General features: G+C 41.8%; 2 protein-coding genes across 2 annotated transcripts in view; both read left to right on the plus strand.

The window, feature by feature from the left end:
• Positions 1-16,488, plus strand: part of LOC112868649 (procathepsin L-like) — a 130,006-nt gene that overhangs the window by 27,925 nt on the left and 85,593 nt on the right. The window lies entirely within an intron of this gene.
• On the plus strand, positions 11,806-15,165 carry LOC112868646 (procathepsin L-like). The gene is given in 8 exon segments (XM_086684679.1): positions 11,806-11,937; positions 12,472-12,559; positions 12,562-12,599; positions 12,692-12,838; positions 13,019-13,243; positions 13,688-13,850; positions 14,496-14,613; positions 15,063-15,165. Coding segments are annotated over 8 exon segments (1,008 nt in total). The 5' UTR covers positions 11,806-11,811.

Below are 16,488 nucleotides of genomic sequence, written 5' to 3' on the forward strand. Positions count from 1 at the left end.
TTCATGTGACTCTCATTGCTGCCTGCAGATGTGGAGTTACTGCTGACAATCTGATTTGTGGAGACATCACTGGGGGAGTAAAACAAAAAACCAATTATATCATGTGTTTGGGATATCTGGAAGAATGATCCCAGCTAATATTTTCTTGAGAGAGTTTAAGAGTTTGTCTTCATTACTTTCTTACACCATACACAAAAATAAACTCAAAATGGATGAAAGACCTAAATGCAAGACAGGAAACCATCAAAACCTTAGAAAATAGGCAACAACCTCTTGGCCTCAGCCACAGCAATTTCTTGCTCTACATCTCCAGAGGCAAAGGAAATAAATACAAAAATGAAAATAAAAAGCTTCTGCATTGCAAAGGAAACAATCAACAACACTAAAAGGCAACTGACAGAATGGGAGAAGATATTTGCAAATGACATACCAGATAAAGGGTTACTATCCAAAATCTATAAAGAACTTACCAAACTCAACACCTGAAAAATAAATAATCCAGTGAAGAAATGGGCAGAAGACATGAACAGACACTTTTACAACCAAAACATCTAGATGGCCAACAGACACATGAAAAAATGTTAAATGTCACTCATCATCAGAGAAACACAAATCAAAGCCACACAGAGATACGACCTCACACTGTCAGAGTGGCTAAAATCAACAACTCAGGAAACAACAGATGCTGGTGAGGGTGTGGAGAAATGGGAACCCTCTTGAACTGTTGGTGGGAATGGAAACTGGTGCAGTCATTCTGAAAAACAGTGTGGAGCTTCCTCAAAAAATTAAAAATAGAACCACCCTATGATCCAGCAGTAGCACTACTAGGAATTTATCCAAAGGATACAGGAGTGCTGATACATAGCGGCACATGTATCCCAATGTTTATAGCAGCGCTTTCAACAATAGCCAAATTACCAACTGATGAATGGATAAAGAAGATGTGGTTTATATATACAATGGAATACTACTTGGCAATGAGGAAGAATGAAACCCTGCCATTTGCAACAATGTGGATGGAACTGGAGAGTATTATGCTAAGTGAAATAAGTCAGTCAGAGAAAGACCGATATCACATGTTTTCACTCATACGTGGAACTTGAGAAACTTAACAGAAGACCATGGGGGAAGGGAAGGGGAAAAAATAGTTTCAAACAGAGAGGCAGGCAAACCATAAGAGACTCTTAAATACAGAGAACAAACTGAAGGTTGACAGTGGGGCTGGGGAAGGGGGAAATGGGTGATGGGCATTGAGGAGGGCACTTGTTGGGATGAGCACTGGATGTTTTAAGCAATGAATCACAAGAATCTACCTCCAAAACCAAGAGCACACCATATACACTGTATGTTAGCCAACTTGACAATAAATTATATTTTAAAAAAAGAATTGGTCTTCATTAAACCTGTAAATATAATAAAAGAGAGATAAGGCAGAAGAAAGGGAAAATTTTTTTCTATTTACTTAAACTGATTTGTACATGGCTACCCACGGAAAAAAACTGAAATGTCACATGATTCTATTTATATGATTACCCCTACAGATTATTGCAGACAATACTAAAGTATTTCCTAATACTAAAGACAAAAGCAAATACTATCATAAAGAATTGATATCTACCATAGAGAGCTCCCCATAACAATTTGAATCTGTAAATTCTCAACTGATATATCCAGTGGGGCTAAGATGGGTGTGTGTGTGTGGGGGGGGAGAATTCTCAAACACTGAGTGACTATAAGTTGGCTTAGTTTTTTGTAGGGTATTTGAAAATATCTACAAAACTTTTGATGGCCATACTAATGGATGTGTTAAGTTTCCAAATAATCTAGAGGAATATCTACACAAATGTACAAAGATAATCATACAATACTTTTCATAGGAAAAAATTAAAAACAATCTGAAGACAGACCAAATGTCCCTCTATAGATATGTCCCTGTGGTAGAATTCCATACAGCCATGAAAACAACCACATAGATCTACATGTACTGACATAAAAGGATGAATTGCTATACTTTGAGTGAAAGGAAGTAGTATATAAAATGTTATCTGATATACATAAAAAAAGGAAATCATAGAGTTTAGCTTTTCTTTACTTAGGCAATAAATGACATAGAAAGAAGCTTCAGACATTGTAGAAAGTATTTTCATCTTCCAGTAATTTCTCTGCTACTCCAAATAAATATTTGGTATCCAGAATCACTTCAAATACCTTCTATTCTACCCTGTCCAGTGGAGAAGAGCAATTATCTTCACTTCTCAGGCAAAACAGGAAACCCAGTTTCCTTAAAAAAGAAACCTAGAATAGAACTGTTATCTGTCCACCCAGCCCTACAGAGACTTGCGTCAAGGTGTGGAAATCAGGACTCAGCTCTTTGCCATGCATAAATGCTGTCTTAGTCTGTCCCGGCTGCTATGACAGAGCAACATAGACAGGGGCTTGTACACAACAGAAAGTTTATTTCTCACAGTTCTGGAGGCTGGAAGCCCAAGATCAAGGCACCAGCAAATTCACAATCTGACAAAGGGCTATTTCCTCTTCATAGGTGGCCATCTTTTGACTATGTCCTCACAGGGCAGAAAAAGGTTAAGGAGCTCCCTGGGACCATCTTTGTAAGGGCACTAATCCCAGTCCTGTGGGCTCCAATCACCTCCTAAACACCCCGCCTCCTAATGCCCTCACCTTGGGCATTAGGGTGTCCATACATGAATTGGTGGAGGCATGAGCCTTTAGTCTATGGCAAATGCCCAGTGGTTCTCTGCTGTGTCTCCATCCCAATGCCTATCAGCCACCGCCATCTTTATATGAGTCCGTATATGTGGAGAGCTTTCCCAGAGCCAATTCCAGTGTTTCATGTGCATGAGCCCAGCTTACCCCTCAGAACAAGCTTTGCCTTCCTGGTTCACAAAACAAGAAAACTGGAACCAAGAGAAGCTAGTGGAGCCAAGGTCACACCCTGGGAAGCTGGCGGCCTACACCAGAATCTGCACACTCTTCTCACTTCGCCCCCTCACCTGCCTGGGAAAGCAGCCATGGGCTTTGGGTGATCTTGCAGTGATCTGTAGGAGCCCCATGTTATAAGCACTGCCCACCACACATGTTCGCTGGTAAGTCAGGGCTCCCAGAAAGAAATGTAGTCCCTTAAAGCCACAACAGATCTCAGTGTCCAGGTAGAAACTTACACTCTGGAAACGAGCTCATTCCCTTTGGAGGAAATAATTTCTTCTGTGTACGAAATGGTACCCACTGCCACTCAGGATTCTGAGAGTGTGCTGTAGCACACAAAGCACGGAGTGCCAAGACAGGGCTGGTCTCTTTGAAACACTATTGTGGGTTTGTTGTTTTGTTTTGTTTTGTTTTGTTTTGTTTTGTTTTGTTTTGCAGATAGCATTTTCCAGGGATATCCATATCAATATCTCCAACTGCATGTGGTCTTTTTACCAAATGACCTTGTCACACCTTGCATTGAATGATGGGGTCTATGTTCCTCTTCTTTAAAAATATTTTTTAATGTTTATTTTTCAGATGCAGAAAGAGAGAGACAGAGAGAGACAGAGAATGAGTGGGGGAGTGGCAGAGAGAGGCAGACACAGAATCTGAAGCAGGCCCCAGGCTCTGAGCTGGTAGCACAGAGCCCGACACAGGGTTCGAACTCACAGACTGTGAGATCATGACCTGAGTCGACATCAGACACTTAACCGACTGAGTCCCCCAGGTCCTCTTATGTCCCCTCTTCTTGAACCCGGTGGAATCTGATAACTGTCCCAGAAACAGAACAGTCTTCTGAGACTGGAGCATAAAAATACCATACTCCTCCACCCTGCTATGGGGACATGTGCTCCCGGATCCCAGCTGCCAGGTGGATTCTTATTCAGAAATATTCATTCCCTCAACAGGGTGGACCTTTCTGCACAGATGGTTGGGTCTGTCTGTGTGACTTGCTTTGCCCAATGGAATTACATGGAAGGGACAGTGTGCCAGTTCTGAGCCCAGGCCCTAAGAAGCCGGTGTTCCACTCACTCTCTCCTATTTCTGCCATTGCCACATGGAGACCAGGAGGGTGCGAGACGCACAGAGCAGAGCCCACTGACCCAGCCTGGATCAGAAAACCTTCGGCCGAGGCACGGACCTGCGAGAACCAGTGAGCGACTGTTGTTTTCAGGCATGCTTTTGGTGTGTCAGGCGGCACAGCTGTACTTAGCCACAACAGGGATTTGGGGCATTCTCGTCCTGCTGACATGACCAGCCCTGAAAAAAGGCTCTGGCCTCACAGACAGAGGTGATCTGGGCTGCGGCTGTGGAGCTTAGAACTGGGAGGAAACAACGATCTTACTAGCCTCTCACCACCTCAAGTCGTAACCACAGCTAAGTCGTGAAAGAGACTCGTGTTATTAGAGAATGTGACTAATGTGTGCTGATATCACCCAGTGAAGCTGTGAGGGTGATGGTTTTATACAAGCAGCCATAAGTAAATAAATAAACTGTAAACGAAGCCCCTGACAGTGGAATCGGAAAACTGGAGTTTGTTGGAACAGCAATCTACTATCTCCATGCTCGTGGTGCATTTTTCACAAAACATTTTGTAAAACCTTGGCATGAAGCCTTTAGAGCTTTCCTGTTGCTTCAAATAAAGCAAAGTGACTTGCTAGTATAGCAGAAGGGCTATGTTTTAATACAACCCTTATGCATTTCCGAGCAACGTCAATGCCTCCTCTCGCTAAATGCCACGAAGAGCCCAGAACCGCAGAGCTGCAGAGACAGCCTCCCTGCAGCAGGAACAACCACAGTCCACACTGGGTCTGAGAAACTCGTCCATGTAGCCATGAGGGTCATGACCAAGATTGTGTTAAGAGAAAGTAGACACTCTGCTGCTCTCCTCTATCGGATGACACTGCTGAACACCCAGTACTCATCTGCAGACAGGATCAAGGAGCCATTTTCACGCGGGTGCCTGTGGATGACCCTGGACAGAAAGAACATAGGCAATGACAGCAGCCCTTTTGTTTGGCGCTGAATGAGCTCCATACATCTGTGCACTATGTGCATGAGGTAAGAGTGATGGCAACATCTTATCTCCGCCAAGGAAGATATGCAGAAGGCCAATGAGCACATGAGAAAGTGTTCACCACTATCAGCCATTAGAGAAATGCCAGTTTAAGCCAGGATGATCATCTTTACACACCTATTAGATTAGGTAAAATACAATAGAGGTAAAACCTAATACTGGTAAGAATGTGGAGAAACTGGACCACTCAGCCATTGCGGGAGGGAATGCAACATGGTATAGCTATTCTAGAATATGGTTTAGCATTTTCTGCTTTCCTCAGTTTTATTGACATATAACTGAGATATAACATTGTATTAAAGTGTACAGCATAAAGATTTGATATGTGTATAACTTGCAAAATCATCCCCACAATAACTTTAATTAACATCCATCACCTCCAAAGTTATAATTATTTTTCCTTGTGATGAGAACTTTTTTTTAAAGTTCATTTATTTAGGGGTGCCTGGGTGGCTCAGTCAGTTAAGCGTCTGACTTCAGCTCAGGTCATGATCTCACAGTTTCTGAGTTCAAGCCCCGCATCGAGCTCTGTGCTGACAGCTCAGAGCCTGGAGCCTGCTTTCGATACTGTGTCTCCCTCTCTCTCTTCCCTTCCCCTGCACATGCTCTGTCTCTCTGTCTCAAAAAAAAAAGTTCATTTATTTAGAAAGAGACAGAGAGAGAGTTGGGGAGAGGCAGAGAGAGAGGAGACAGAGAATCTCAGGCAGGCTCCGAGTGTCAGCGCAGAGCCTGATGCAGGGCTCGAATTAATGAACTGTGAGATCATAGCCTGAGCCAAAATCAAGAGTCAGAGTCTTAACCAACTGAGCCACCAGGATCCCCTGTGATGAGATCTTTAATTTTTACTCTCTTAGCAACTTTCAAATATACGATACAGCACTGTTCACCATAGTCACGACACTGGACATTACATGCCAAAAACTTATTTATCTCATAACTGGAAGCTTATACCTTTTGTCTTCCTGTCTCCACGTCCCCAACACCCAACCAGTTTCTTATGAAAGGAAACATTCTATTATGTTATGACCCAGCAATTGCACTTTTTTTTAACCCCTTTTCAATCACCTCCTCCTTCTTGAGAGTGTTTCAGGTGTCACTGACCAAACCTATCTCCAGGACCAAGCCCAACATCTCTTCCTTCATCTACAAGCCACAGACATGTATTTAAAATTAGCACCTGCAGCAGGCTCATTAGAGCAAATGGAACAATTCCAAGACTGTCTATGCTATTGAACAAGATCCTTTCTTTTTTTCTGAGAATGCCATCCTTAGAAATAGATAAGTCTGTAATGTCAAGAGGAGTATAAGAAGTCGGAGAGTGAAGCCAATAGCCAGAATCAGAGTGGATGGGCGTCATCACATTGGGGGTGATGACATCACTCACAGAGGTTCGCCCCACACCTACTAAGCTTCTGATTGAATCCAGCTGTGCTTGAAGAGAAACTTACTAAGTAAGCTGAGAAGCTGGAAATGTCTGTTACAAGGTGGTTGACCTGTCACCTATTGTCCCTAGGGGTATAGACAACGCCTAACCAGGCTGGAATATTAGGAAACTTGGCAGAAAAACATGAGAATGTAGGATGTAGTGGTTACTACTTGCTGCCTGCACTAAACTCCAGCAAGAACCATACTTCCTTTACAGAGAAACTTCTATGCACACCACCCATCAGGAAACAGGGAAGAGAAGGAGACCTTGTTAAGAGAGACTAGTTCTGTGCACAATAATTGAAGATGTTTTAGATTCTGTTCATCTTTTTACCTGCAGAGTTAGAGGCACTAAATTCTCTGCCCCAGACTAATGTTGGAATTGAAGATGGAACAGAAGGTAAGATAGAAGAAGGAACCAACAGCTTTTATCCCCTCAGGATTCTTTTTTTTTTTTCTTTTTGTAATATCCTTTACTTTTTGACCCCCCTCCCATTTCTCCCACTCTACAGCCCCTGTGTTTGCCAACCACTAATCTACTTTCTGTATCTATTAGCTTTGTTTTTTTGTTTATTTGTTTGCTTGATTTTTGTTTTGTTTGTTTGTTTGTTTTTTTGCTTTTTGTTTTGATTCCACATTTGAGAGAGATTATATAGTATTTACCTTTCTTTGTCTGACTTATCGCACTTGGGATAATGACCTTCAAGATCCATCCATATTGTCACAAATGGCAAAATTCCATTCTTTTTTATGGCTGAGCAGTATGTCAGTATATATATATATATGCCACATCTTCTTTATGCATTCATTTATTCATTCATTGACACTTAGGTTGTTTCTATATCTTGACTCTTTTAAATAATACTGTAATGGATATGTAGTACATATACCATTTCCAATTAGTATTTTCATTTTCTATGAATAAATACCCAGAAGTGGGAATTCTGGATGTTATGGTAGTTATATATTTAACTTGGGGGAATCTCCATGCTGTTTTCCATATGAACTGTACCAGTTTACATTCCCACAAAGTGTGTATACAAGGGAGTCCTTTTCTCCACATCTTCACTATGCTTTTTATTTCTTATCTTTTTGATAATAGTAACACTAACAGGTGTGAGGTAACATCTCAATGTGATTTTTATTTGCATTTCCTGGTAATTAACAATGATGAGCATCTTTTCATGTACTTTTTGGCCATCCATGTGTCTTCTTTGGAAAAATATCTATTCACATCGTCTGTATATGTGTGAGTTCATTTCTGGGCTTTTTCTTCTGTTCCATCCATCTATGTATTTGTTTTCATGCCAAGGACATGGGTTTTCTCTGTATTATTTCTTACAACTGCATCCAACTATAATTATTTCAAAAGAAAAGTTTAATGAAAAGAAAAAGCTTATCTGTATGTTGACAAGCTAAATGGGGGCTGCCATGTTAAACAAAGGCTATTTCTTAGCCACTAGCATCCATCTCCTCTTGTTTTGGTAGGAACAGCATGCTCTTGTTTGTGGTTTCTTCTTCCCCATCACATGCAGTCTTGTGGGAGAGGGGGCTATATTAAGATGCCTTTCCCTCCCTTAGACACAGGATGAAATATTGACAGACATTGTCTTCCAGGTTTTTCAATCTGGAAGCAGAGTGGATGCAAGGATGGAGGAAACAATGTGAATTCTTTTATTATAGCAACTGAGCCCTGACCACATTGCTGACTAGTTCCTGCTGCTTAGATGCCAGATATGCCCTGTATTCCAGGTGTTTTGGTCCTGACATCTATTTCTTAGCATTTCTATGAATTCTGTCAATATCCCAATATCTTCTCCAAAATTCTATTAAAAAAAAAGAATATAATTGGTTTGGATTACCTGCCTTTTGCTCTTCAAAGATATCTTAAAATACCTGAGCTGTCAATTACCCTAGTTTCACATCATGTCAGTTTTCTTACTTTTTGCATATGGACTAATTTAGAGTTCGCCAACATTGGGACATGCATCATTGGGACATGCAACAAGGATTCAAAGACTCTTTCAGGCAGAAGTCACTGTGAAAGGAAATGCAGTGATGTATTTAAACCATGTAACAATGCCTAACATATCACAAGCTGTTGACAACTACTACAAAGGTGGTGATGACAATGATGGTGATGATGTTGGTTTCCTGGACTGTAGAATGTCTGAAGCAAAAGTTGCAAGTAACTTGCTCTTGTTGTTGATAAAGTGAAACCAAGTAGACTGATGATCTTAATAAGTAGCTGATATACTTGTAATAATCTGGCCATCTGAATGCAGATAATAATAATACTAACCATGTTATAAGCATTTTTTTCTACTAAATAATTTAAAACATTTTCTGTACTTGCTTGAACATTAATTTTTTCGTGAAATTCTTCCTTCACATATAGTTTGGAAGGAAAATTTGACTGCCTTGGATGAATTATCACAGATTAAAGTTGGAAAAAGAAACAGAAAAATATGTAAACATAAATGTGAATATTTCAGCTCCATTTATTCATTTTTAATGTGACCAAAATGAGAGCAACTTTATGCATGGATGTACTTTGCAAATAAAAAAAAAATCAAATCTAAAAGAATTGAAAGTCATCATTTGGCTCTGCTGCCCATATTTTTAGTACAACATGCAACTTTTCTTATTAATCAAGCACCTGCCGACCCAATCATTGAGATACTGGGTTCAATGGTGTAGTAGACATGAACATGACTTTGAGGAGCTCAGCCTAGCCAGGATTACCAAAAACTTATAAACACTGTAACAGGCACCTGAGCACTCTGAAGTCTAGAATCTGTGGAAACACAAAGAAAAAATCCATTTACTGGCTTTTCATTAGGGGACTGGAGGGAAGAACAGGATTCTACCAGGCACTTAAAGAGGTAGAATGGTAATAAAGAGCATTCTTTAATAAAGGTAAATAAAGGTAATAAAGGTAATAAAGGCACAGCTTGCCAAAGGCACTGAGGCACAGGAGAGCCCCTCAGGCAACATCAGGTCATCACAGTAGCCCACTGACGGAGCACACCATTCATTGCTTTGTGACAGGGATGAGAGATGAGCCTGGAAATGCCATTTAGGGCCAGCAGTAAAGAATGGCAGAAAACAAAGATAATGATGAGAGTGATGGTGCTCCTTCAGAATGGGATAAAAGGATGAGCCCAGGGATAACACTGTGAAGGACTAAGTAGTCCAACAGTCATGGACAATTAGTCAGAAACCATTTGCTATGACTTCACACCATGCAAAATAAAAAATTTAAAATGTGATATTACCTCTAGCATAATGGGTCAAACGTGAGACAATATGTATTTTAGGTTCTGTGGGTATAGTTAGGACATGTATGCCTCATTTATCAGTTTGGGAGTACAACTTAAGAATGTTAACCAGATGTAGCTTGGCTTTTTTAGCGTATATGCTTACTTATTTATGGTTCATTTCACTAATCTGGTAACCTGGTTCACAGGAAGTAAAGAAATCGGTAGGTATTGACTATGTATCAAATTCTCAAATAAATATTTTCTGAATGAAGCAAGGCTTTTGGAAGGATTTTTTGTGACCTCACAAGGAAGCAGTATTAAATTAGCCCTACTCTATGCTCATGCCTGACGTGTATTATCTCATTTAATCTTCACAAGAGTCCTCTGAGGAAAATCTACTTATTGCCCCATGTCCTCACTGAAGAAACTGAGGCTGAGTACATTGGGGAACCTACCGGGGACCCACACCAAGAGAACTGTATAATGGCCATGCAGGCCCAGCCCTGACTCCAAACCCCTGTAGAGAATCCCTCTGACCACTGCGGTCCCAGAGTACAGAGTGCTGGAAACAACATGTGAGGAAGATCACTTGGGTGTCTCAGGCATGTAGTAGGTCTGGGAAAGGAGGTCGTCAACCACTCACTGTTTAGACATATGGAATCCTGTTTATAAGGAGAGCATAACCAGTCATTAGAGGGGAAAATCATAGACTCCTGATAAAAGTCTTTCTGAAACATTTTAAATTAAATCTGAAGAAAAGCACGTCAGATAGTGAGGACCATAATAATCCGTAACACAAAGACTGGGGAGGAAAAGCTGTTTCCACAATCTGCCAGTCCTCCTTTTATTAAACCATATTATTCTGTAAATAACCCTTTTCTGTTGGTTTTGAGAAAGGCTTGAGAGGGAAGAACAATCCCTACTTGGGGGAGGCAGGAAGGGAGCATTACAAAATAAGACACTTTCCCTGGACACCCCTCCCATCTGCCCCCTTCCCTGAAATGACTTGAGCCTTGCCCAGTGCATACCCTGTTTGGGGGACTGCCGGCCCTCTCCAGATTCTTCCATACCCAGGGGCATCCCATCCTGACACAGTGATAACACCTCTCCCTGTGGGCTCTGCATCCTTTACCTGCCCCACCTTTGATCAGGATAAACAGGAACCACTAGACTAGATTATCCTGTTCTCATCCTTCCAGGAGATTTTCACCAAAAAAGCTAGGACTAAAGGACAGGCAGGGTGATGCTGAAAACTCACCTGGGGCTTCCTATGAGGTTCTTTTCATGAACCACCTTCCAACGGATAAGTGCATGGTAATTAGTTGATGTAGGTCCCAGGGAGATTCTGGACCCTCCCCCTCCAAAGGGCTGTCCCTGGTCCTCCACCTTACCTCTCCCTGGGGCCACTGAAGCAGGCACAAATTCCCCTGGGATAATTAGGGACCCAGGCATCACATGCCCCAGCAGCCCAGAATTCCAGGGCACAGAGGCCCCTCCCACAGGATGGATCAGCCAATTGCAGTGCAGGCAGGTGGGGCACAAGGCTGGTAGGGTCAATCTCAGACCTTAAATGAACAGCCTCCCAACCATTGCCAGGCCTCCTGGACATCCCCTGACCTAAAGCTGTGACTGAAACTGCACAACTACATCTGCCACAGGTGAGATCCCCAGAACTGGCATGAAGGGTGGGCCACCTCTGAAAACACTGGGGACAGCTGCTTTGGGGATCCGGGGCTTGGGGCTCCCAGGAGGCACTTTTCCAGGACCTGACCCCTCCAGACATGGCAGCTTGCCCCCACACACCAGGACTCAGGACTCCTCACTCCCTGCACTGCCATTTACATGTTCTGGAAGCAGGAGGCAGGTCACAGGGCAGGGAGTGGGAGCACTGCACATCGCACATCCTCAGCCTTCCTCCATGGCCTGTGTAAACACTCAGGAGGATAAATTCAATCTTTTTGCTCTACTTCAGTGGCTCTAACATCTCAGAAGGAAGAATGGCTTTTTAGGTGGTTTGATCTAATCAGACACTCATTCTTTTCCTTTCCTAGGTTTTCAAACATGCATCCTGCCTTCTTCCTGGCTACCCTTTGCCTGGGAATAGCGTCAGCTGCTCCACAAGTCAATCAGAGCTTAGATGAACAATGGTCCCAGTGGAAGGCAACACACGGGAAACTATATAGCATGGTTGGTAACATTTAAACTTTCCAGGGGGACCCCTGAAAGAACATTCAATGCTGGTAGGAGTTCACAGCAAGGAGTAGCTTCTTGAGGCCGCTCTTACCAAGTCAGTAAGCAGGGCACTGGGACTGTGCACAACATGGGCATATGTCCTGCTGTATGGTTGTGGAGAACAATTCCCAGAAGCCTCAGGCCATCCCTGGCTGTGGGATATCCTCCTCTCTGTAAGCACATCCACTAGGTGTAGGTTTTTAGGTTTTTTAATTTTTATTTTTTTAACATGTATTTATTTTTTAGAGAAAGAGAGAGACAGATATTGAGCAGGAGAGGAACAGAGAGAGAGGAAGACATAGAAACCTAAACAGGCTCCAGGCTCTGAGCCGTCAGCACAGAGCCTGACACTGGGCTCGAACCCCGGAACCACGAGATCATGTCCTGAGCCCAAGTTGGATGCTTAACTGACTGAGCCACTCAGGCATCCCAGGTCATTCCTAGGATTTAAATAGGAATATAGATGATAAGTTAAATATTTATCTCCAGGATGAAGAAGGACAGAAGAGAGCAGTGTGGGAGAGGAATATGCAAATGATTGAACAGCACAATCGGGAACACAGCCAAGGGAAACACAGCTCACAATGGCAATGAATGGCTTTGGTGACATGATGAGTGTGGCACGGATTGTTGGATGTTTCATGCTTCCTTTAAGTACTTTTTCAAAACATCTCATGCTTGCCAACATTCTGTTTCCTTTTCCTTGAAGACCAGTGAAGAATTCAAGCAGGTGTTGAATGACCTTAAAATCCAGAAACACAAAAAGGGGAAAGTGTTCCAAGCACCTGTCTTTGCTGAGATCCCTTCATCTGTGGACTGGAGAGAGAAAGGCTATGTGACTTCCGTGAAGGATCAAGTGGGACAATATTCAGATCCCTCTCAAGAGTAAAGCCAAAAGGAATCAGTGTTGTTGCTTTGGAAATTGAGGCACAATATGCAGTTTGTTATGTTTTAAAAGAATTTTAAGATTTATGGGATGTTGTCAAAGTCTTGCAATTTATTTTGCATGCCAAGAGTGTTTGCATTTTGTTTTCAGGGTGACTGTCATTCTTGTAGGGCTTTTAGTGCAACTGGTGCCCTTGAAGGACTGATGTTTCAGAAAACTGGCAAACTTGTTTCGCTGAGTGAGCAGAACCTGGCGGACTGCTCTTGGACTCATAGCAATAAGGGCTGCCATGGTGGCCTAATGGATAAAGCCTTCCAGTATGTTAAGGACAATGGGGGACTGGACTCAGAGGAATCCTATCCATATCATGCACAGGTAAGTGGAGTTCCTTATCTTTTATCAAAGTTGAGCATTTCAGTAGAAACAGATCCTGTATTTAGAATTCTTGTATGTGATTGTAGACTCTATACCTGCAAATGGTCAGAACTGCCATTAAAATGTATTAGCCTAGCACAGCTCTCTGATCACCTCCTTACCATATAGCTGTTCCTACAACTATGTTACACGGTGACACGAACACCATCTTATATACAGTACAGGTCTCCAGAGTGAAAACTTTATGAACGAGTAGACCCAAAGAGTGTCTCATTGGATAGACACTGCTAATTTTTCAACTTCAAAACAATCAATCCCCTTTTATGTCCTGAGATGCTTTATAACAAACTTGACTTGGAAATAATTCAGCTAAACAGTCTTGCACTCCTGTTCCCCTGGAGGTGGATGGTACTGATCAAGTCTCTCCCCCTTTACCTTTGAAAGAACGAATCCTGCAAATACAAGCCTGAGAATTCTGTTGCCAATGTGACTGCCTTCTGGAGTGTCGTAAACAAGGAGGATGGCCTAATGACCACAGTGGCAACTGTGGGGCCTGTCTCTGCTGCTGTAGATGCAAGCCTGAATTCCTTCCAGTTCTGTAAAAAAGGTCAGCATGTGTCTACGTAGAAAAGTAGGCAGGACAAATGGGGAACCACCATCATATAAGGCAAGATAGACCCTTTGCTGTGTACAGATCAGGAGGGTATGGATTTCACATAGTTATTCCTTCAGCACATATGATTTTGTGCCTGTTGTTCAGCATGTTGACATGACTTCACCCAAATTCCCCTGCTTTCAAGCACTTCATAAATATATTCAAATGGCTACATAATTTGATTGGTATAGTTTAACTACTTTAGTTCTTCCCACCTGTTAGACCTGGAAGATTTCCAAAGAGTTTTACTAGTGAAATGGACACTGGAAAGAACCCCTTGGCTCAAGTGATTTTGTGTTTTTCTGCAGCTTCCCAATGCTGACATGGTAGAATAGAATGACAAAGTTTCAGCGAATGTTCTTCTATGCCTCTTGACTGTTCTTTACAAAAGAGATTGTGATGATGTGTGTGTGATGATGTGCATGAGAGCCTAAATCCCCAGCCTTGCTAAACAAAAAGAACTGATTTCTAAATCTTATTGGATTTATATTCCACCTGAATTTTGAGATGCTTCCTTTACTGCGGTGACTTTGTTATTGTTAGATGTTATCATGTTCCTTTGATGTCCCACCTTGGAATTGAAATTTACTTTTCCAGGCATTTATTATGATCCAAAGTGCAGCAATAAACGCCTGAATCACGGTGTTCTGGTGGTCGGCTATGGCTTTGAAGGAGAAGAATCGGATAACAAAAAATACTGGATTGTCAAGAACAGGTATAAAAAGCCAAAAATATTCGTCTTTGGAATTGAAAAGGAAATCCTTTTGGCATCAGTGTTTGGATACAGATCATCAAACCCTTGAGCCCACTTCTGAGACCCCAGAAGTGTTTGCCCTACTTAGCGGGAACAGAGACATATTTATTTGTTGACATTAAGCTACTGTTTCAAACTTGCAAGGGTCCTGCTATAGTTTGAGTAGTACTGCATCTGAAACACATCTGACCCAAGACTTTCCTTTTCCTGTCTCTCATTTTGCAGTTTTGTGAAAGTTTTGGGGATAGATTTCTCTGCTGGATTGGAACTCAACCATGAACAAGGATGGCCTCTCTTGATTCATCCTGAATCTGTCCTGGCCTCTGGGGCACTGCTGAGTATCAGGTGTTATTGTCCATAAGAGAAATGTGTTTCTTCCTCTGTAATAAATGAAAAACCCCATTTTTTTTCATCTGGGGTGCAAATTGGGGCAAACACGGCTACATACTCATGGCCAAGGACCGGGACAACCACTGTGGAATCGCCACCATGGCCAGCTTTCCTATTGTGTGAGATGATGGTATAAAGAAGACCTTGACTGGCAACAAATTATCCACAAAATGGATTTTATTTTCAAGCCTACCACACCCTGCTGTGTGGGGTGAAACACTTGAATCATTTAAAAACCAAGTTGTGATTTGATTGTGTGACATTTTTCACTGTGAATGTTACCACTTCACTCATTACTGCTGTAAATACTTTTGTATGAGTGACTAGTGTAGTAACTTTTGAATTTTCAAGTTTCTTTTAAAAATGTATGAAATTTTACTTTTTAAAAGTGAAACAACTGCAGGGGTGCCTGGGTGGCTCCGTTGGAGAGTGTCCAACTCTTGATTTCAACTGAGGTCATGATCTCATGGTTTGAGGGATTGAGCCCCTCGTTGGGCTCTGTGAGCTGACAGTTTAGGATTTTAATTTCTTTAGAGAAACCCACAAACGTGGCCTAACTACCATTAATGTTTTCTTCCACCATAAAATGTTGGAAGAAAAAAGAAGGACTTGAATAGTGTGTGATCTCTAACTAAGCTTTAGTGATAATGATTGAAATATATGCGCTGCTGGAATGGAGATTTCTTCACTCTTCTGAGTCCTTTGCTCCTAAAAGAACCAAGTGTTGTAAGTACACACACACTTGTCCAAATTCCACTTTCTAATTTCTGAATCATTTGCTTCCCTTGCAATTTGTTTTGATAGAAATTATAAAGGTCTATGGAATGTAGGAAACACTGGTAATTACTTTATGATACATGCAAGACTTAGGGAGGAGTCAAAATTGTTTTCTGCTTTATTTATTTCATGTCTATAAGCTTCTCTTAGAAATAGGATTTTTAAGTTTGTTTATTTATTTATTTATTTATTTATTTTGAAAAACAGAAAGGACAAGCAGTGGAAAACTCAGAGAAAGAGGGAGAGAGACAATCCCAAGCAGGCCCCACACTGTCAGTGCACAGCCTGACATGAGACTCAATCTCATGAACTTGAAACCATGACCCGAGCCAAAATCAAGAGTCTATTTCTCAACCGACTGGGCCACCCAAGTGCTCCTCAAAATAGTTTTTTGAAAGATGATTTGTGATTTTCCAATTTTTAAATAAATATGAATGGCTTGTAAATTACCTAAGCTTCTAATATCTGCTGAATTGTTCACACATCAGTCAGATCTACCCACTTTCTGTCCCATCGGCACCTGCACATGTTCTCAGAGTCTTGGGCTGAACTCCCAGGATGGTGTGGACAGCAGGCTGAGCGAGCCTGTCATGGTGAAGCAAGATGACTTTTACAAAGAGTCCTTTCTAGGGGATGTTCAGAGACTGACTATGGCAGACTGCATGTTCC

This window comes from Puma concolor, chromosome D4 (genome assembly GCF_028749965.1).
Source record: "Puma concolor isolate L17-30 chromosome D4, mPumCon1.1.hap2, whole genome shotgun sequence".
NCBI lineage: Eukaryota > Metazoa > Chordata > Mammalia > Carnivora > Felidae > Puma > Puma concolor.